The 20353-nt window shown below is 50.1% G+C and overlaps 2 protein-coding genes across 3 annotated transcripts; both read right to left on the reverse strand.

Moving 5' to 3' along the window:
- Nucleotides 1-13: 13 nt before the first annotated feature.
- RPE65 (retinoid isomerohydrolase RPE65) lies at nt 14-7474 on the reverse strand. The gene is made up of 14 exons (XM_071436972.1): nt 7407-7474; nt 6526-6608; nt 6064-6214; nt 5627-5734; nt 5394-5535; nt 4672-4819; nt 4330-4411; nt 4000-4132; nt 3743-3882; nt 2759-2888; nt 1797-1911; nt 1598-1692; nt 1396-1507; nt 14-923 (listed from the first exon to the last, which is right to left on the reverse strand). Exons 1-14 carry the CDS (start codon nt 7415-7417, stop codon nt 772-774), a joined length of 1602 nt encoding a protein of 533 aa, XP_071293073.1. The 5' UTR covers nt 7418-7474; the 3' UTR covers nt 14-771.
- Nucleotides 7475-9412: 1938 nt separating this feature from the next.
- DEPDC1 (DEP domain containing 1) lies at nt 9413-20285 on the reverse strand. Of its 2 annotated transcripts, XM_071436968.1 has the most exons (12): nt 19725-20285; nt 18890-19155; nt 17592-17736; nt 16799-16917; nt 16263-16393; nt 15765-15812; nt 14943-15083; nt 13696-14478; nt 12985-13157; nt 12162-12338; nt 11772-11957; nt 9413-10116 (listed from the first exon to the last, which is right to left on the reverse strand). In XM_071436968.1, exons 1-12 carry the CDS (start codon nt 19782-19784, stop codon nt 9976-9978), a joined length of 2370 nt encoding a protein of 789 aa, XP_071293069.1. In that variant the 5' UTR covers nt 19785-20285; the 3' UTR covers nt 9413-9975. The 2 variants fall into 2 exon arrangements, with proteins under 2 accessions (XP_071293069.1, XP_071293070.1); XM_071436969.1 differs by lacking the exon at nt 13696-14478.
- Nucleotides 20286-20353: the final 68 nt, after the last annotated feature.

Here is a 20353-nt window from a genome sequence, read left to right on the forward strand (position 1 = left end):
CAAGAATCCCAGATTTTAAATCTGCTGGCAGGAAGTTTTTATTCTCAACAATAGCCTCTTTTAACATCAGCTGAAAGTTTCTTTTGGGAGAAGGAAGGATTAAGCTGAACATCTGTAGCACTCTAAGGAAGCAAAGTCAGCCCAAGGGGTAACAATTGCTTGATTTTTTCATGTCCATGTTTTAACATGAAATCCAGAAATCAAGGACACTTGGACAAAAGAAAGGGAAAGGAGCAAACACAAGGGAAGGTGTGCAGTTTGCAGCCTGGGTGAAGAACAAACAGTGCCTGCCACTCTCTTGGGATTCCCAAAGCAGCTGTGGAAAACTCCACTGGGATTGCTCTGAGGATACCACAGCAATGACCAGGATGATGTTTAAATCCAGAATCCTTCTGTTTAGGCTAAAATTTCTCAACCACGTAACAGAGCACAGCCAGTTGTACACAATGTTACCACATGTAAAAGTGTTGAGGTTACTCTCTGCTCTTTCAGTTTCTTTCACTCTGCTGCAGCTACAAAGTTTAATTTTGCATAAACAGAACCTCTCCACCACCCCCAACTTGTGGTTTAACAGGAAATGTACCAAAGGGTGCATTTAAAAAATACCTGATTAACCATTTTGAAGAATCATTGACAAGACTGAACTGCTTGATCTGAGTGAAGCAGCCCCACAAATGCAAAGGGCTGTGGAAGGAGTTTGGGTCACCTGTAAACGGAGACTGCACCTTTTGGGAGCTGGAAGGAGCCCGGGCCAGGTGTTGCTGTCTGTGCTCACGCTCTCTTGAAGAGCCCATGGAATGTCACGGGAATGTTCACCTCCACCTCAGCCCTGGCCACCTCGCTCATGTCTTTGGCGTTGAGGATGAGGAGGAAGGCGGGCTTGGGCCCCGCCCCCGGGCTGATCACGATGCTCAGCACCACCCCTGCAAGGTGAGAACACGCTGGGTCTGGCCCAGGTGGGTGTGGGCTGCGTCTGACCCCGGCTGGACAAGGCGAGAGCAGCCCTGGCACTTGGGGCACCAGAAGTCCCGGGAGTGTCACCCATGCTGAGGGACAGGGGCAGGGACACAGCGCAGGCTGCCCAGGGAAGCTGTCCTGCCCCAGCCCTGCAAGTGTCCAAGGCCAGGTTCAAGGCTTGGAGCAACCTGGGACAGTGGATGGTGTCCATGCCCAGGGCAGGGGGTGGAACAGGATGAGTTTTAAGGTCCCTCCCAACCCAAACATTTTATTACTTTAGTTTTAGTTTTCCTGTATTTCCTCAGAAATTTCCCCCCAATGTTCACACCTGTCCCATCTCAGCCCTGCAGCCAGCCTGGCACAGCCCTTCCCAATCCCAGTCCCAATCCCAATCCCAGTCCCAATCCCAATCCAAATGCCACCACCCCCTAGCATTACCATCATCTTCCTCCAGTGCATCCGGGTGGGAAACGAAGATCGGCTCCGATGGGTACGCATCCGGCTCCTGCCACACCCAGGTCTCCTTGGTTTTCACGTTCAGCTTGCACAGCTAAAGGTGGGGACAGGACACAACCACAGAGCTCAGAAATGCTCCTTTTTGTCCCCAAAGTGAAGCCATCCCCTGTTGGCTGATAGTTACCCTGTCTGGGACAAAGTGGTTCAGCCCCAGTCCGTAGGTGTACGTGTACGGCTTCCCTCCGTACTTCCTGTAGTTGATCTGGGGGAATTCAAAGGCTACAAGGAAAAAGAAATGTGTATAAATGCTGAGGGTTAGGGGGACATGGGGTGCAGGCAGCACGTGGCTGCTGTGACCTGGGGGAGCTGGGCTGCCATCGTACCGTGACGAGGCCCTGAGAAAATCACCTCTGGCTCCAGCCAGATGGTCTCATCACTGCGCAGCGTCGCTGTGGCTGTCGTGTAGGGCAGGGTGACCAGGTTCTTCCCTGTGTCAGCCTGTGACAAAGAGAAATAAATACCCAAGGGATTGGAGAAAAGGTTTGGATTATTTGCACAGAGCTGTAGCAAACAGCACTGAACAGGGAAGGCAGCGACGTGTGGCAGAGCCTCAGGAGCGGCAGGAGGCGACTGCTGCCCTGTGCTTGGCAGTGCTGCAAGAACTGTCCTGTTCCTCAGCCTAAACACAGCTTCCCTCCCTGCTGGAGGCATTCAGAGGTTTCATTAAGCTCTGCCACGTGGGCTTGCACGTCTCACTTGATCCACAGCCCAGTGAGCTCCGTGAGAGGCTCTGCTGACCGGTCCCCTGCAGCCCTTGGCCCACCCAGCAGCCACCACGAGCAGGGTCATGGAAAGGAACCCAGCAGCTGCCAGCCAGAGAGCTCTGTCTGTGCCAGGCTGGCAGCTCCAGGGACCTCACACCGAGGGCTGGAGGATTTAACCACACATGCTTGGGCTATGGCTGCTCCCTTCTGTGCTATGAGCAGATCCAGTATTAACTGCTGCCCCACAGGCTCTGCAATGATTGGTAACACGTGGAATCATCAAAGAGTTTGGCTTGGAAGGGACCTTAAAGCTCAGCTCATTTTCCTCACCATGGGCAGGGACACCTTCTAATACCAGTTACTCAGAGCTCCATCCAGCCCAACCTTGGACACTTCCAGGGATGGGGCAGCCACAACCTCTCTTGGCAGCCGTATAAATAAACTAGAAAAACATTGATCAGCTAAAGAAAATACAAACTTTCTCTGAAAGCCCATACTTAAAGTTTGCCCTCTTAATGAAAAGGCTGAATTTGAAGTAAGTGGGGCAGGAGGCCTGGCAGGAGGGGAGCAGCCTCCAGTACCTTGTCGATGCTCAGGGGCAGGACGTATCTGCGGGCCTCGGGCTGCGGTGCCTTCTCCGCCTGCCGCTTCACCTCGTCCCAGTTGGCCCGAAGGTTGGCCAGGTACAGGTAGTTGTAGACAAACTCAAACCTGCACCAAACAGCACCACAGAGACAAACACAGCTGGGCTTTGCAAGTGTGGGGGAAGTGTAGGTGGTTTTTGCCAAAAATGCATAGAAGCATAGAATGGTTTGGGTTGGGAGGGGCCTTAATGTTTATCTTCTCCCAAGCCCTGCCATGGACAGGAACACCTTCCACTGTCCCAGGGTGCTCCAAGCCCTGTCCAACCTGGCCTTGGACACTGACAGGGATGGGGTAAAACAGAGTGACAGAAGCCCCAGCCCAGATCCTCAGCAGAGCTGAGCTGTGTGTGCACCACAGCCCCTGTCAGGAAAAGCCAGCAACTGCTGGTGTTCAGCACAGGCACAGGAAGGGGCTTGGAGCAACCTTGCTCATGCTAGGGGGTGGAACAAGATGAGTTTTATGGTCCCTTCCAACCCAAAGCAGTCTGGAATTCTATGATTCTATGCCAGGATCAGCTCAGCTCAGGATGTCCTGGGTATGCAGCCAACACAGGGCTGAGCTTCATCATTTCAGTGCCACATTTCTGTGTTTACATGAAGAGCAGCCTCCAAGCCTCACACACACCCTGCTCATTGCAGCCCCAGGAGCCAGAATAGCATCAACCCTTCACCAGTCACTAACATTTCTTAAAGATAAAAGTAAATAAGAGATAAAAATATTTTTTTTCCTGGAAAATGAGTGTCAAGCAGGTTCCCTGCACCTCTGGAGAGCTCAGTGCTGTATAGTCTACATGTCACCACGTGTTAGATATTGAATGGGTTGGTGGAAGTGCCAGAGGCCCCAGCAGGGATGTGCCAGGGCAGGGAGGGGCGTGTGTGGTGCAAGGGGCAGTTGTGGTGCCCAGGCACCCTTGGCCTCACCCCTTCCAGGTGCACAGGTCCACGATCAGGAACCCGTTGTCCTCGTAGGTGTTGATGTGGTGGAAGAGGTTGAAGGCCGAGGTGCGGTACTTGAGGTTCAGGAGCCTGCCTTTCTTCTTCTCTGCCACGTGCAGCCACACCTGCAAACCACACAGCAGCTGGGCTTAGGCCCAGGGAAATGAAGGTGAAGCCAAGGGACCTCCCGAGCCAGGTCTGGCTGCCCGGTCCAGCCCAGTTTGGGATGACCCCATGCTTACCCCCATGGTCTCGTTGGACTCGAAGCAGTCCATGTAGTTGGCTCCCCAAAGGCTCCAGGAGGAGAGGAACTTGAGGAGGTTGATTTTCACTGGTGTCTCCACAAACACAATGTAGTTTGGGGTCAGCCCAAAGCTGTTGGGAAAGGCAGGGGAGCACATCAGGCTCACTGGGGTCAGTTTGGACAAAAACCATGGATCTGCTTATCTTAAGCACATGGATCATCACTCAAAATGACCCTGATTTTGGTCAATCACCTGATTTTCATTGCTGATGACATATGAAAACTAGTCCCTGGTTCCAGCTGACCTGCTGACCCCATGGAATTTTACCTGTGGACATAGGAGGGCTTAAACCTGTCACTGCAGGGGAACTGCACCACCACCTCCGACTTGTTCATGGGGTCTTCCTTGTCTGGAATGGGACAGGTGAGAGGTTATGGAGGTCTCACCCACACCTGGGCTGCACCTACAGCATCTACCCAGAAAATTCCTGCCTTTAACACAAAATACATCATTTAGAAGCCACCTGGAAGTGACTTAAATACAACATTAAAAAAAAAATTAAAGGAGCTTAGAAAAAGCCTAACTTGATAACGAAGTTCATTTAAAGGATAAAGAAATGATTCATAATGGAAAAGTTTCCCAGCTGACTCAGAGGTGGCATTGACTGACCTGCCTGCAGAGGAGGAATCCGGATGATGTTGTAGGCTAGGGCAAAGTTTTTCCCAAAGCAATTGCCAATGTTGTAAACAGTGCCATCATTCTCAATGTGGGGATGAGCTGTTGCCCCATTGACAGACACATATTTACAGAGATCCACCTGGAGAGAAGCAGGGACAGAGTCAGGAGTGAGGTGGGAAGGCACAAGCTCTGCAGGGTGTTGTGACTCAATACATCCTTGCTCTGCCTGTGGAAAGTTCCTCTCAAAGTCTGCAATTGAGCTCTAGTTTGCAAACTCCAACCCTAATTTGAAGATGCTCCAGGGGCTGGAGCCCCTCTGCTATGGGAGAGCTGAGGGTGTTCAGCCTGGAGAGGAGAATGTTCAGGGGGACCCTTCCAGTGCCTAAAGGGACTCCAGGAGAGCTGGAGAGGGACTGGGGACAAGTGATGGAGGGACAGGAGGGCAGAGTTAGATGGGATATTGGGAAGAATATCTGTGAAGGTGGGCAGGCCCTGGCACAGGGTGCCCAGAGCAGCTGTGGCTGCCCCTGGATCCCTGGCAGTGCCCAATGCCAGGTTGGACACTTGGGGACAGTGGGAGGTGTCCCTGCCATGGCAGGGGTGGCACTGGGTGGGCTCTAAGATCCCTGCCAACCCAACCCATTCTGTGACTCTATGATTTTCATTTTAGTTTTCCTTCTCCACACCTCTATCTGCTCAGGACAAAGACCCACCTGCTTGATGGTCTCCAGGGTGTCTGGGTTAATCCTGGTGATGAAGTTGGTCTCAGTACAGGCATAGTAATCCTCACCCACAGGGTAGACATTCACCAGGGCATTATCCGTCACCTCCACACCTTTGAAGTAGGAGAAAAACCTGAGCAGAGAAAACCAACAGGCAGTCAGGGGCTCCTGGGAGGCAGAAACTCCATAGAACATCCCAGCAGTGTGTGCACCACCCGAGGTACCTGGAGAAGATGTTCTTGCAGGGGTCAGGGTAGGCGTAGGTGCCAAACTCCGTTATCACAATCCTCTTCTCTGTCATGGCTCGCACGTAGGCGTCAGTCCGGACAAACCTGGGGGGCCAGGAGGGGAAATTCTGTTACAGGGGACACCAGGCTGTGCAATTAATACAAATATTCCTTTGATGAACCTCCTGAGAGCTCTGGCACAACCTCACATCATTGCATCTGGAGCTCTCCACAACCTCACGTTGCATCTGGAGCTCTCCACAACCTCACATTGCATCTGGAGCTGGGTTTAATGATATCACTGCTAGAGCTCTTCCAAGAACCACATGGACTCAAAATAACCAGGATCTCCCACAGGCACAGCCTGTTCCCAGCATTTCAGACAAGCAAATGCTTCCTTATTTATTCCTTTTGCTTGGAAAACTGGCACATACCTCCGGTGGTAGGTGACATGCCCCTCCTTGAAGTCGAACTTGTGCAGCAATGCCTGGCCATCAAAGAGGTGGTAGAAGGGCTCTGAGCCCACCTCAAACAAGCCAGGACCACATCTCAGGAGGCTTCCTCTCAGCCAGGTGGGAATCCTGCCTGTGGGAGACCCAGCGTTGGGATGGGCACGGCAAATCAGACCAAGCAATTTTTATTACGACAGCAAGAAAATCAAAACTTCATTTTCTAATTAAACTTAGTGTTGAAACACACATGAGCTCAGCAAGCTCTGATTTCTTCACACCTGCTGTGGACCAAGACATTCAGTCTTGTCTAAAGAGCTCCCCACCCAATCTGACCTTTCTCTACCCCAAATCACCAGCCCTGTGAGCTCCTCCACATCCAGCCTTGCAAAGCCCTGGAAGCCCCTGAGCAAAGGAGAGCAGGAGGAGATGAGGCCCCAGACCGACCTGTGACGTGGGCAGTCACTGGAGAGGACAGCTCCTCCACTGTCTCAAAGAGCTTCTTGTAGCCTCCAGCAGGATGCTCCACCCTGGAAGGGCACAGCCAGGTGAGCCCAGAGCAGGGGCACAGCTGGGAGCCCCCCAGGGAGGGATGGATCTTTCTGCACTGAATGATCCATGGCTTGCAAAGAACTTGAGGGAGGAAGGAGAAGCACCTTTCCATGGGGAAAGGCTCTGAGGCTCCAAACAGCTGCTGAGAACTGTCCTGAGCATGAGGAGGGGCAGGGACACCAAGGGGACAGCCCATACTGCAGCCCAACAAACCAGGACACCCAAATCACCAGAAAAGCAAAATCCAGCTTGTATCTCCCAGCTCCTGGAAAAGCCTTTTTTTTTCTTCTTTTTTTCTTTTTTGCCTTTTTTTTTCTTTTCTGAAGCAAAGAATTATTTGTTGAGTTCCAATTTTATCTGCTGCAAAGCCCATGAAAACACACCAGGCACTGGCTGGTGAACTCTGCCCAGAGCAGCTGTGGCTGCCCTTGGATCCCTGGCAGTGCCCAAGGCCAGGCTGGACAGGGCTTGGAGCACCTGGAACAGTGGAAGGTGGCTCTGTCCATGCCAGGGTGGCACTGCATGGGCTTTAAGGTCAATTCCAACCCAAACCATTCCAGGATTCCATTATTCTACTCCAAATTCTGGTCAATCCTTTGGAACCTGGAGGTGAGCCTGTTCCCCAGACCAGAACCACACCTTGGCGTGGGATGTGAGATGGAGACATGGAGACCTCCCCACCTCTCCTCCCCTCCAAACCCTGCTGCCCCCCAGCCCCAGGGTTTGTGCTCCACATGGGATGTGCTCCCACAGAGAGGAGCCTCAGGAATACTCACTGGCTGTACATCCTCCCTGATCCTCCCCGAGCCTCCGGAGCCAAGCAGGGAGCCAGAGCAGTGCTGGGTATTTATGGGGTGCTGAGCCCTGCCCAGGGCAGCCCCATCCCAAAACAGCCCCCACCAATGAGAGCACCCCGGGAACAGAGCCGGCTTTCAGCTCCAAAATCCTCCTCGGGCTTTGGGAGCTTTTGTCCTGCTGTTCACACAAAAAGGGGCTTTCACTGTTTTTCTGAGACCTAAATTCTTCCCAAGCAGAAGTGATTACAAAGAAAAAAAGGCCAGGGAGGAGTGGGACGGAGCGCTGGAGCCGTGCCGGGAGCTGGCAGCGGCACCCGGCTCTGCAGGGACCATCCCAGCCCCTCCAGGGCCTTCCCAGGAGTGTGTGACTGACACCAGAGACACCAGGAGAGGAGAAAATGCCAGAGACAAACACCAAGGAATCTCCTGAGCTGGAAGGGCCCACAGGGATCAGTGATCCAGGCCCTGGCCCTGCACAGACACCCCAACAGTCCCATCTCTGAGCCCTGTCCAAAGGCTCCTGGAGCTGCTCTGGCAGCCTCGGGGCCATGTCCATTCCCTGGGGAGCCTGGGCAGTGCCCAGCACCCTCTGGGGGAAGAACCTTCCCCAAAATCCAACCTGACCCTCCCCTGGCCCAGCTCCAGCCGTTCCCTCGGTCCTGTCAGAGGGAGCAGAAATTGGAGGTGTCCCTCAGGCCCTTGGGGTCTCCTTCAGTCTCCCCCAGACTCATCATTAGGAACCACCTGTATTAAGAGTGGTTTGTTTTTTAATTCATTCATGAAAACAACAGTGCTGTAAGGAGCAATTTCAAAGATTACCAAGGTCCCAGTTTCCTGCTGTCCCCTCACAGGCAGAGGATGAAGGTGTTTTATCACCACATTCAGGTGCTTGGAAACGGCTCCAGGGACCCAAACTGGGGTGCAGGGACAGGAACAGACATTAAACATTGCCACAACCAGCACGTGAGGGTTGGCTCTTTCCCTGGGGTTTTGCTTGCTCCCTCTTTCAAGGTGTTTCCACTTGGACAAGGGCTCATTTCAGGCTCCTCACAGAAAAACCAGGATACTGCACTGAGATCCTGATTAAAGCCTCCCATTAACCCTTTCCATTGAAGAACCATAATTATACTTTCTCTATTTATTCCCATTTTGGCTAAGTTCTGTCAAAACCTTAGAAGGGAACATTAAATAACCTGGATCAAGAACTGGGAGTAATGAGGGCAGGCCTTTGAAAGCCAAATCCTGGAAATGTGAGCTTCTCACCTAATAAGTTACTTAACTGGAACACTACATAAACAAAGCATTTATGCAACATAGAACAGGGTAGGAAGCAAGTTCAGGCAGGTGCTGAGTGCTGGAGGTTGGTTACAGATGTTCCAGGGGAGGAACAGCTGCCCCTGCCCTGAAAGCACAAAGTTACCCTCAGGACATTAAGGCATTGTTAATACAGGGTAAAATGAGGCTAATTTGGGTTTCTCATTTACAAAATCTTTCCAAAAAAAGGAGAAAAATGGTATTTTTTGGGGAGAGAACTGACAGGCTCAGGATCACAGATGTACCAAGGAATTCCTGGCTGAGAGGGTGGGCAGGCCCTGGCACAGGTGCCCAGAGCAGCTGGGGCTGCCCCTGGATCCCTGGCAGTGCCCAAGGCCAGGCTGGACACTGGGACAGTGGGAGGTGTCCCTGCCATGGCAGGGCTGGCACTGGGTGGGATTTAAGGTCCCTCCCAACCTAAACCAGTCTGGGATCTCAGAGCCAGGCAGTAGATTAATTATTATTAATTATACTTTCCTAAAAGTATTCCTGCAGATTTCAGCTCCTGTGGGGGAACCTTTATCTTACCATAATTATTAAGTAAATCCCTAACTCTGGGAAAAAAATGGCAAATTAGTATATTCTGTTCTCACTTCATGGATCATCCATCACCCCTATTTTGAGAATCACACCAAAAGATCCAAAATGAGTTTTCCATGAAAATGCAGAAATACACTTCAAGTCTTTTAATATAAATAAATATCAAAAAGCTGCTGAGGGTTTTACAGGTGATATGAACAGGAGCATTTATGGAGTGAGATAATCATTTATTTATGGTGAACTGGCTCTCCTGGTCCTGAACTCATAGAAGCTCCTTTGTTTAAAGACAAACATTTTGAGAATAGAAAAGGCACTTAGTCACAACACACACATGTAAAAACTACAATAAATGGCACAAATTCCTGATAGACATTTAAAGGTTATAACAAGAGGCACGTCATTAGTTTCCCATTAAAAAAAAATATATAAATTTTTGGTTAACAACAGCTTTATGTGTATTTTTACATTTTCCTACTCCAATATATTGTAATAATTTGTAAACAGATAAATATTTTTCTTTTAGAAGTCATTCCAAAGTATCTGCACCAAAAAAAGGTATTTTGGCACTTTCCAGCACAGTGTCCATGTAAACATTTCCTCCTTCCACAGCACAGCCAGCACCAAACTCCTGCAGAATTCCTTTGGTGAATCCCTCAGACTTCCAGCAGGGAGAGGAGGCTCAGGAGTGCAGAAATCAGTACCTGAGGCTGCGGAATTTGGGTTTCCTGAGGCTCAGCATGGGCTGCTTGAGGGTGGGTTTGTTCTCCAGGAGCTGCGCTTCCGACTCCGTCCTTGGGAACCTGCTCCCATAGATCTGGGGATATTCCTTCTGGAACTGCAGCACACACAGGCACCCAGGATGAGAAAATCCCAGAGAAAATCCCACAACAACTCCAGCTGTGCCACAGAACACTCTGTGCCTGCAGAGCTGCCTTCCAGGAATTCCCTGGATAAACTCTTTTACCCAACAGGGAGCTAAGGGTTCTTCCAGGGAAGCTTACCACGGATTCCAAGGAAATGAAAACACCTGGCATCAGAGCAGTGATTTGGACATTGTGCCTGTTTCCCTTGCAAGGCCTCAGGAAGGGATCAAAAACTGTAAATACACCTGAACATGAGCCAAACCTTTCCACTGATGGATCCAAACCACCTTCGTAACTTCTGGTGTTGACACAATTGGGACCAAACCCTCTAGAAATGCCATGAATCTGGCTTTTCCCAAGAATTCCCAACATTTCCCATCAAGCAGAATGTGTCCAGCAGGCCCAGGGCAGTGCCCATCCCTGTGCTGGCACTGCTGAGGCACCTCCAGTACTGGGACCATTTATCCACTATACCTAGCCATTCTTCTTTAGATTCAGAAGTGTTGATGAACCCAACCAGACTCACTTTTAGAGGCCCAGAAAGTTTCCACAACACACATGAAGTCAGAGCTGCAGGAGGGGCACCAAAGCCAAGTGTGGCTGTCCTGAAAAGCTGCTTGTTCAAAGGGGAGTCACAAGACTCGCTTAGGAGATTGTAGGACAAGTACAAAACTATTCCATTGGGCAGGAAGACTTGCCAAAAGAAAGAAAAACCCTCCAGGATTAAATCCTGCCAGGACTGCTGTGTTTTAGCCTTACTATTAGGCAAGTTGTTGGTAGGCCAGAAGTGCAAGATAATCTTGAGCACTGTAAATGTTACAAAACACAAAGCCAAGGGCACCAAAAGAGTGTTTCAGGATTCTCAACAGAGAGAGTTTTGTCTCCTAAAGCCAAAAATGATTGGTTTTAACCCCTATTGAATTTAACCCCACCTCTGGCATGTTCATGGTGACTTGGATGGCCAGTGCAGCACAGGAATCCAGGCTGCAATTCCACAGGAATCACTGAATGGAGAGCAGGCTCTCCAGCAGAATCATTTGTCCTGGTTTTACACCATTGTTTGAACACCACTGCTGCCAGTCAAAGGCTGCATTATTATGGACTGGTTTGGATTGGAAGGGACCTGAAATCCCACCCAGTGCCACCCCTGCCATGGCAGGGACACCTCCCACTGTCCCAGGCTGCTCCAGCCCCAGTGTCCAGCCATGGATCCAGGGGCAGCCACAGCTGCTCTGGGCACCTGTGCAAGGGAACAATTCCCAATTCCCAATGTCCCATCCATCCCTGCCCTCTGGCACTGGGAGCCATTCCCTGTGTCCTGTCCCTCCATCCCCTGTCCCCAGTCCCTCTGCAGCTCTCCTGGAGCCCCTCCAGGCCCTGCCAGGGGCTCTGAGCTCTCCCTGGATCCTTCTCCTCTCCAGGGGAGCACCCCCAGGTGTCCCAGCCTGGCCCCAGAGGATGCAGCATTAAAAACCATCTTTAAAATCCCAAGCAGAGCACATGAAGCACTCGACAGCTCCTGAGCACAAACATTTCTCAGCACATTCTGCTCCTCTCCTGCCCCAGGCTCTGGTGCCTGAGCCCTTCCCTCACAAAGGCACTGCACACGCAAATGAAATAACCTCACCTGTTTTAACTTTTTCTTTTTCTCCTTCACAGAGAGGTTTTTATCCTTGATGATGTTCTCCAGGAGCTCTGCCACTGCAGCCTGTGAGGTGGAGACCTTTTGTTCTTCAAACTCCTGAGGAGTGATTTGTTTGCAGTAGGAATACGTTGGCAGGATGGCACAAATTTCTTCTTTTTCCTGTTTGCACTGGAAGAAAAAAGGGCTCTGCATGCACTCAACTGATCCTGTACTGTTGGAGTAAGTACCTAATAACCACCCACACCCACTCACAAGCTGCAAAACATTATAATTAATAGCCACACATTCAAAATGTCCTTGGTTTATTTACATTTTCCCAACTTCAGAAGAAGCAATTAACAAATGAACCTGCACTGCTCTCATGGCACCAACCTGAGCCTTCTTCATGTACTCGAGGTGATCCTGCACAGCAACCTGCAGGTAAGCTGGGACCTGCAAGATTTCCTGCTGATGGTCCATCAGGAAGGAGAGCAGGCGTGTGGAGAGCAGCTCATCCAGGTCTTCCTCCTCTGCACAGCGCAGGACACAGCGGGAAAACGTCTGGATCAGCTGGAAAAGTTCAGCACAGCTGCAGTGGAGAAAGCTGGGGCATTTATTTCCCTCCTCTCCACTCTACAGTGGCTCAAATCCCCCAGTACCAACTTCAAAGTATGGTCACACAAGGAGGAAAAGTCATCAGCTGAATTAAAGTAATTTCTTTGGAATTGAACAGCACTTTCAATTAAAAATACATATTGTAAAAGGTAGTAGCAGAAAAAGGCTTAACCTATAGAAAACTGAACATCTTCACAGGACTGTAGAATAAGTTCCTAGAATGGTTTGGGTTGGAGCAGGGACAGCTCCCACTGTCCCAGGTGCTCCCAGCCCTGTCCAGCCTGGCCTTGGGCACTGCCAGGGATCCAGGGGCAGCCTCAGCTGCGCTGGGCACCTGTGCCAGGGCCTGCCCACCCTCTGAATAAAGAATTTCTTCCTACTTCTAATCCAAACCTAAATCTTCAATTGGTCATCTTGAGACAAGTGAGGTGATTAAAACCTGCAGAGCCAACCCAGTGCACACCAGGTTTAAACTGGAGTGAGATGGGCTTTAAGGTCCCTCCCAAACCAAACCAGCCAGGGATTCTGAACAGCAGCAGGGTGGGAAATCAGGCTGAGGAATCATCTGCATTCCTCTAAGAAGAGTTTTTCCTGCCCTTACCAGGGACCTGGTGCCCATGGCATCGTGCAGCCGTGGCATGTCCACGTTGCCACTGATCCTGTTCATCATCCTCAGCAGCAGCTGCAGCTTCCTGCGCCTCGGCGGCGGCAGCAGCAGGCAGCAGATCTGCAGGGCCTCCACTGCAATTCTCTCCAGGTGAGGCTGCAGGAGATCTACAAGTTAACCACAAAGACAGCTGGCATTAAGATTTGAACCAGCTTCCAGCATGTTTCTACCTCAGTATCACAGATTTCTTATTTTTCAGTGTGATTATTTATGTTCCAGAGAAATCAGCTGTAACACAGAAGAGAGAGTGTACAGGCCTTTGTTTGTGTGGTCATCTTCAACTTCCTTCATTATGGTGCAATGAGGACCACAATACAATTAAGGAATGACACTAATTATTCCCAGAAAATACAGATTTACAGAACAGAAAAAGACATCTCCAACAGGCAGGTGTGTGCAGATTCCTTGCCCCCATCACTCACCTGAGCAGAAAGGGCAATCACTGACACATCGAGCTCATACTCCAGATACTACACAAAGTTAGCAGAGCTACAGCAGCTTAAACAATTTAGCCAGCAGATTTCCTTTAAAACCCCACAAACCCATGCTCTGTGCCTATCCTAGCAAGAGTGGCAGAGGTGAGGGAAGCAGGGATTAGTGAGGCCACACAACAAGGCAGAACAGCATGCTGCAGAGAGCCCTTACTTGTGCCAGCCAGCACACAAGGGGAGGGGAGGGCAGAGCCTTCTGCCAGCTCTGTGCTGCTCCTGCAGAGTCTCTTTTGGATGCTGATGGCCACAGAGGGGCTGGCTGTGCCCTGCCCCCGGGGCTGAGGCTGCACTGTGATCTCTGCACTGGGTCTGTTGATGGCACTGCAGCTCCTGGAGCTCCTCCTGCCCAGCAGGCTCGGGGCTGCCCGGGGCCCGTGGCTGCCACCCCACAGCTCCTCAGCCCAGGGACACGGGCCAGGCCCTCTGCTGAGGCCCTGGGCTGGGCCTGAGCTACCCCAGGCCAGCTCCTCCACTGAGGTCCCTCTGTGCTCCTCCAGCAGCTCTCCACTCCTCCTGGTGGTGCTCACACCTCCGCCTTTATCACACACACTTGAAGCAGCAGCTCCAATTCTCTCCAAGGAGTAACACCTTGTCCTAAACGCTCCAGGTGGCTCTTGGGCATTCCTGGATCCTGCAAGATTCTGGCAGCTCCCTCCTATCAGGCTCCCAGCACTCCCTTGCTGGCGTGGCAGTTTGTGCTGCTGCCATTTCTTTCCGTGCTCGTTTTGGGCTCTCAGCTCCTCTGAGGAAAACCTCCTGGAAGCTTCTCCTTTCTCCTTCTTGTCAGACTCTTTGAGGAGCAGGCTTAGGAGAAGACACTCAGTGGACTTGAAAGAGTTCAAGTGAGGAGGTTTTGAAGGCTGAGGGTCACATTTCTCCTCTTGGACAGAACGTTTTCCACTGCCCAGATCAGGAATTTGGATGTAGCCACACAAAACTATCAGGAAATGAAAGAGATGTTAAAGGTGCAAGTGGTGTGAAAATGAACCAGTTCAGAGAGCTGCTAACTGGGCAGACAGACAACAAAGTCAAGATATTATTTAAGATATTAATTAAGAAGGCTTTAGTTCAGTCCCAAGGCAATTTAACAAGGCCATTGCATCCAACATGCAAGAACAAAGACAGGTGACACTGCAATAGTGAGGAGCAGGCAGAACAAGCACATCTTCTGAAGTTTTTGTTATTGAATATTTAGAATGTGAGCTGAAATAGCAATTTAAATGGGAAATCATGAGGCAGAAGTGCATTTTAATTAACACTAATACAGAATGGAGCAGTGATGATCCTCCTCACACTGGAGCTCCCACACACATCAGGAGGCCGAGCTCTGTTTGAATCATATTTGTCCCCCAGCTGATCTGAACTCAGAGCTGCCCTGACTGTTCCTAAATTCATACATACCTAAGATGTTAACAAAGAGCTCATAGTATTCAAAAGTAAGCAATGGCTCAGGAAGACTGAGAAAATAATCAGCAACTGTTCTGAACACGTCCCGCTCAAAGCCACTGTAGGTGTCTTGGCTCATGTCCTTGTTCCTGGGCCCTGAAAAGGGGGGAAGAAAAGAAATTCACCCCAAAAATCCACAGTCCCACTAGAAAAGAAAATCCTGAAGATCAGCCTAAACTTATTCTTGTTTCACAAGCAAAGAATCCTATCAGCAATCCACAAAGATTGTATTTGGCACAATTTGTCAGCAAAAGCAGTGTAAGAGATTCCAGGCAGCCACTGAAGAGCTGTGCTCTGTTCTGTTCCACACCAAGAAAATAAATAAAGAAAAATTAATTCTGTGGTCTTCGTAGGTTCCTCAGCAAAATTATCACCCACCCTTAGTATGTGCCTTCATTTCCAAAGCACAGTGATCCCACTTCTCCCACAGGGAGCTCAAGCTCCTGGAGCAAAAGGAAGCTCAGCACATGGAAATAAAAGCTCATTATCTCTGGTCTCATTTGAGAGGCACTCATCTAATTAATTTAGAGTTGATTGTTTACAAAGCAAAGAAAATTGATCTCCCCAGTTTAATATGAAGTGTAGGAAATGTTTTGGTTCAGCTAAAAGCCAGAGACCAGAAAAGCAAAGTCCCTTTCACTCCTGAAAAACTGCATTAGAGGAAACCACCCACAGGTTTCTGAACTGAAACATCACAGCTGATTTCACACACACAAATATTCCCCTTTCAACTCTCAAAAGAGGTTTCTGGAACCTGAAAGCTCTTCAGTGACTTACAGTAGGCCAAGCACTTCATGGCTGACAGCACCCAGTGAGGGAGGTCTTCTGAAATCCAAACAGATAAAAGCATCATTCAGACATGAGCCCAAATAATTAACAACTAATAATGCCTCACACGTATTAAATAACACCTAAAGCACAAAAGATTAGATTTAAAATACTGATTTTAAATACTGCTCCACATGTAATTTTGAGAGGAAAAAGGGGAATAATTGCAAGCTGAAGGTGGGCAGGGTTAGATGGGATATTGGGGAGGAGTTTTTGGCTGGGATGGGATTCCCAGAGCAGCTGGGGCTGCCCCTGCATCCCTGGCAGTGCCCAGGGCCAGGCTGGACACCCTGGGATATGGGAAGGTGTCCCTGCCATGACAGGGGTGGGATGGGATTTGAGCTGGGCTGTGATTGGGGAAAAAGTGGAAACAACAGCCTGTGAAACAGATGAATTATTATTTAGAAATAAAGAATTTTTAGGCAACTCTAGGGAAATAAATGTCACCTGCTTTGTCCTGCAGGATCACCACGCCGTGTTTGCTGGTGTTGCTCATGTTGTACATGACAAACTCAGGGATGATCTGGGCTGGCTGCAGAACCTCCTCCAACGAGGGCAGTCCCAAAATGGTTTGCAGACTGGGGAGGAAGAGAGCAAAGATTTGCAAGGGATGAAGGAAAACAAGTTCTTTCCATATCTATTCCAAAACTCTGGGTGAGCTAAAGTGCTGTTTGAGAACTTCTCACTTCCAGGAGGACAACTGGGGACACTTTTCCCTGGGACAAACAGCCACAATCAGCAAGGAAAAGCACCTGAGGTGTTTAAAACATATTTCAGCACCTGATCAGAAATTCCTTAAATGCAGCAACCCAAAGTTAATAAACAGATTAGAAAACCTGTGTAAACAACAGGAAAAAATGCAACTTTTCAAAAATTCAAATTCAATTTAAAACACAGTTTTAAGAATTAAAAACAAATGGTGAAAGCTTGCTTGGGCCATTTGCCACTGAAGGAGAAGGTGCTGTGTGTAATTCCTCACTCACTGTATTTGGATGATATTTCTCCATGTTTCTTGCACATATTCCTGGCTTATTTCCCTCCTTTGCAGTGTGCCTTCCTTCTTTTCTTCTGCTACATCAGCTTTTGGTCTTGCTAAGTTTTCCTGAAAATGAGTGGTTTGGACTGTAAGATAAACGAGCTTCTTAAGGCAATTAAAAATTAGAGAAAATCAGAATTAGAAGAACAGGGTATTCTGTGGAGCATTAAATTCCACATGAGCCTCAGCAGTGAAATGGGAGCACACAACTAAAAAGAAATGAAAGAAACCCCTGATCAATCCAAAATCAGCAATTTAAAAGGTAAAAACGCCTCAAATCCAGATATATTAATATGTGAATTATTCTCCTTCAGGACTGGGACCTGAATTCAGAATTTATGCACACCAATCTCAGCTGAATCAAGGGCCACACATGCATTCCATCTTCTCCAAAAAGATGACCAATTAAATTATTTGTGCCTTTTAGTTGTCCCCCAACAATAAATTAAATTTCAACAAGGCCATACCGTGCAGATCACTTCTAGGACTTCACCTTTCAACCCTCCCAATACTTTAAAATCTCTTAGCAGGGATAATTCTGCACTGAGACAAAACAAAGAAAACCCAAAACAAAATAAAAATCCCTCTCATATAAATTTATTTCTTAATATTTCCGAATTCCTTAAGTCTAAACTATTCTTTCTTAAAGGAAGATGCCACAACAGAGCAGTGTCACTCAATTTTAAAGACTGAAGACAATGCAAGCCAACTGCACTGCTGTGAGGAACAGAAGTTATTACCACAGACTGCAGGAGCTCCTGTTTTTTCAAACCCCTTTTGGATGAGCTGGGCAGTTTAAAAAGTTTTCCTTTGTCTCCAGAGAAGTTTTCCAAGTTCTCCCTTGGTGGGCTTGGTAGAGGTTTGACTGGAGAGGTTGGAGGAAATCTGTAATGAACAGGAGAGATGTTAAATACATTCAGAACTGATCTGTAATCAGATAAATGACTTGACAAAACAAAACTTCTGACTCCATACCAGTGTGACTCTGTTAGATTCACTAAAAAAGGAAAAAAAAATATTTAAGTTTATCATATGATAAATTAGCTTTAGGCTGTTTTTCTTGGTGCCAAAGTCAAGCTGAAGGTGTTGGCACAGCCTGAGCCAGAGCTGCTTGGCTCTGTTTCCCACTCAGGCTTTGTGTAAAAGGCCCAAGAGAAGCAAACCCAGCAGGCAGCTCCTACAAAACACCCTGGCTTCACTCCAAAGCACTGGAGTGCAGTTTGTATTCCAGCAAAAACCTCGGATGGACAAAAGCATGGGCACACACAGGAGCGAAGCAAAACACTCAGAGGAGAAAGCCTATGCTGATAATTAACTTTTTACCTAGGATGTTTAATCCAAAGCAAGCTCTTTTTGCAAATCTAAGCATTTTAAATTGTGAAAAATGCGTATTTTATGATTGGCTTTTCGCAAATATTCAAATGAATGTTAAATGTGTTGTGTTAGAAAGTTATGCTGCATTAATTCTCTTAAGTGCTGTGTTAAATATAGTTTTAGGTTATAACAAAATGTTCAAATAGAAACTATGCTATGTAGGATACTTTTTTAAAGAGAGGACTCAGAGTGAGATAGCAGCCACAGGACACCTGAATCCTTCGGAGAAACAGAATTTATTGCCCCATGATCAGAAGAAACGAACTTCTTCCTGCCTCAAAGGCAATGTTAGGATTCAGAGGAAGCAGCTGACACTGCCCAGCCAGAATCCTGTGTTTGAATGGAATTTATGCATCATGGATGGGGTGTATGAATATGCAACAGGCTGTTGCTTTTAAGGGTTAATCCTCTGTTAACGTGGGGCCTTCTTCGGGCTCGTGCTGCCCAGAAAAGGTACCCAGACTGTCTGTAACTCTTTGGTTCTATTGTCTCATATTGTCCTAATCCAAATGGTCCAAATTATTATTACTCTAATTGTGTTACTATTTTTATAACCATTTTATTACTATTAAACTTTTACAATTTTAAACCCAAGCGATTGGCGCTTTTCACAAAATTAAAACTCTCAACCTGCGAGACCACGGGACAACTCCAGCCTCAGTACCTGTACAGGGCACCGTTGTCCTCCAGGTTTTCAGCGCCCCAGCGGCCCTTGATGTCCTCGATGACGTGGTTTTTGAGGAATTTCCGCAGGAGCTGCACCGTCTGCTGCCGGGTGACGTCGGGCCCGAAGCTGCTGTTGCTGCGGAGCACCTGGTGCAGCCAGTCCGCGGCCTCGGCGGCCGTGAAGCAGCTGCCGTGCGAGCGGAGCCGCTGCCGGTGCCGCCGCAGGGGCATCCCGGCCCGGAAGCACCGCGTCACCTCGTTCCACTGCGGGGACACCGAGCGGCACCGCCCATTGCAGCCACCGGCGGCACCCGCGGGGCGCGACGCCCGACATGTCGCGACAGCAGGGCGTCGATATTACCGTGACAGAGGGCGGAGGGGGGGAGGTCTCCAGCTAACCCCATTTCGCGACGGTAGGGGGGTGCCACGGCACCCACATATCGTGGCACGGGGTGTCCCTGCGCACCCAATGTCGCGACAGCGCGCGGGGCATCACGGGGCGCCCCCGTGTGGCGTCCCCGCGCACTCGCACACTGAGAAAACGGACGTGGGGCAGAAGGCGCCAGGCAGCCACGTGTCGCGACTGCGAGCAGGGGGTGTCCCTGAGCCCCGTCGCGACAGCAGGTAGGGGGTCCCAGGGCACCCAGGTGTCGCGGCAGCGGGCACGGTGCATCCCCAAGCGCCCCTCTGTCGTGACAGCAGACCCGAGGGGCAGAGCCACCTCTCGTCCCGCGGCGCTCGCACGGGTGCCACGGGCGCCCCGCTCCCCCTGCAGCAGCCGCGCCCTCGGCTCCCGCCCGGCCCGGTGGTGCCCAGCCCCGCTCGGTGCTCACCAGCCTCGTGGCGCGGTACGGCCCCGGCCCCGGCCCCGGCCCCGGTCCCGGCCCGGCCATGGCGGCCCCTCAGCCGGGGAGCGCAGCGCCCCCTGCCGCCCCCGCCTCGCGCGCAACGGCCGCCGCCGCCGCTCCGCCGTTCGAATCCGCCGGCGGCCGCTGATTGGCCGAGACGGGCGCACGCGGCGCGTGACGCCACTGGGCGGGCCGGGCTGAGGGGACGCTGAGGCCGCGGGTTCGGATCCCGGCCCGAGCACCTTCAGCGGCGTTAATGAGCCAAATATGATTAACAGTGATTACAGAAATTCATGGAGCCCAGTTCGTTACTTAACAGTCAGTAACGTGCTGGGACAGCTGGCCCCGCCTCATGTCAGAGCTGCTCCTGAGGTGTAGGGCTGGCACTGGGTGGGCTCTGAGGTCCCTTCCAAGCCAAGCCAGGCTGGGATGCTGTGGGATGAGGAGGGCTGGGTGGGAACACCTTCACTTGGGTTTAGTCAGGATTTAATCCCTCTGTGCAATGAAGGTTATTCTGGGTGTGGCCAGTACAGAATTGTCCAGCCTCCCCTCAGCTCCATTCCCCTCCTGCCTTCCCACAGGAAAATCCCAACAGCTCCAGGGTCACTCCATCC

The sequence above is a fragment of the Agelaius tricolor genome, unplaced genomic scaffold (genome assembly GCF_023055355.1).
Source record: "Agelaius tricolor isolate 1412-34295 unplaced genomic scaffold, bAgeTri1.0.p SCAF_11, whole genome shotgun sequence".
Taxonomy (NCBI): domain Eukaryota; kingdom Metazoa; phylum Chordata; class Aves; order Passeriformes; family Icteridae; genus Agelaius; species Agelaius tricolor.

Coding starts and splice junctions, on each gene's coding strand:
- RPE65 (XM_071436972.1), bottom strand. Junction 6,215..6,525: donor AGTGACTGCCCACGTCACAG/GTCGGTCTGGGG, acceptor GGTCTCCCACAG/GCAGGATTCCCACCTGGCTG. Junction 3,883..3,999: donor AGTCCAACGAGACCATGGGG/GTAAGCATGGGG, acceptor TGTGGTTTGCAG/GTGTGGCTGCACGTGGCAGA.
- DEPDC1 (XM_071436968.1), bottom strand. CDS start 19,784: ATGGCCGGGCCGGGACCGGGGCCGGGGCCGGGGCCGGGGCCGTACCGC. Junction 19,156..19,724: donor CGTACCGCGCCACGAGGCTG/GTGAGCACCGAG, acceptor GTGTCCCCGCAG/TGGAACGAGGTGACGCGGTG. Junction 10,117..11,771: donor AAAAGAAAAAGTTAAAACAG/GTGAGGTTATTT, acceptor TGTGTGCTGCAG/TTCCAGAAGGAATATCCCCA.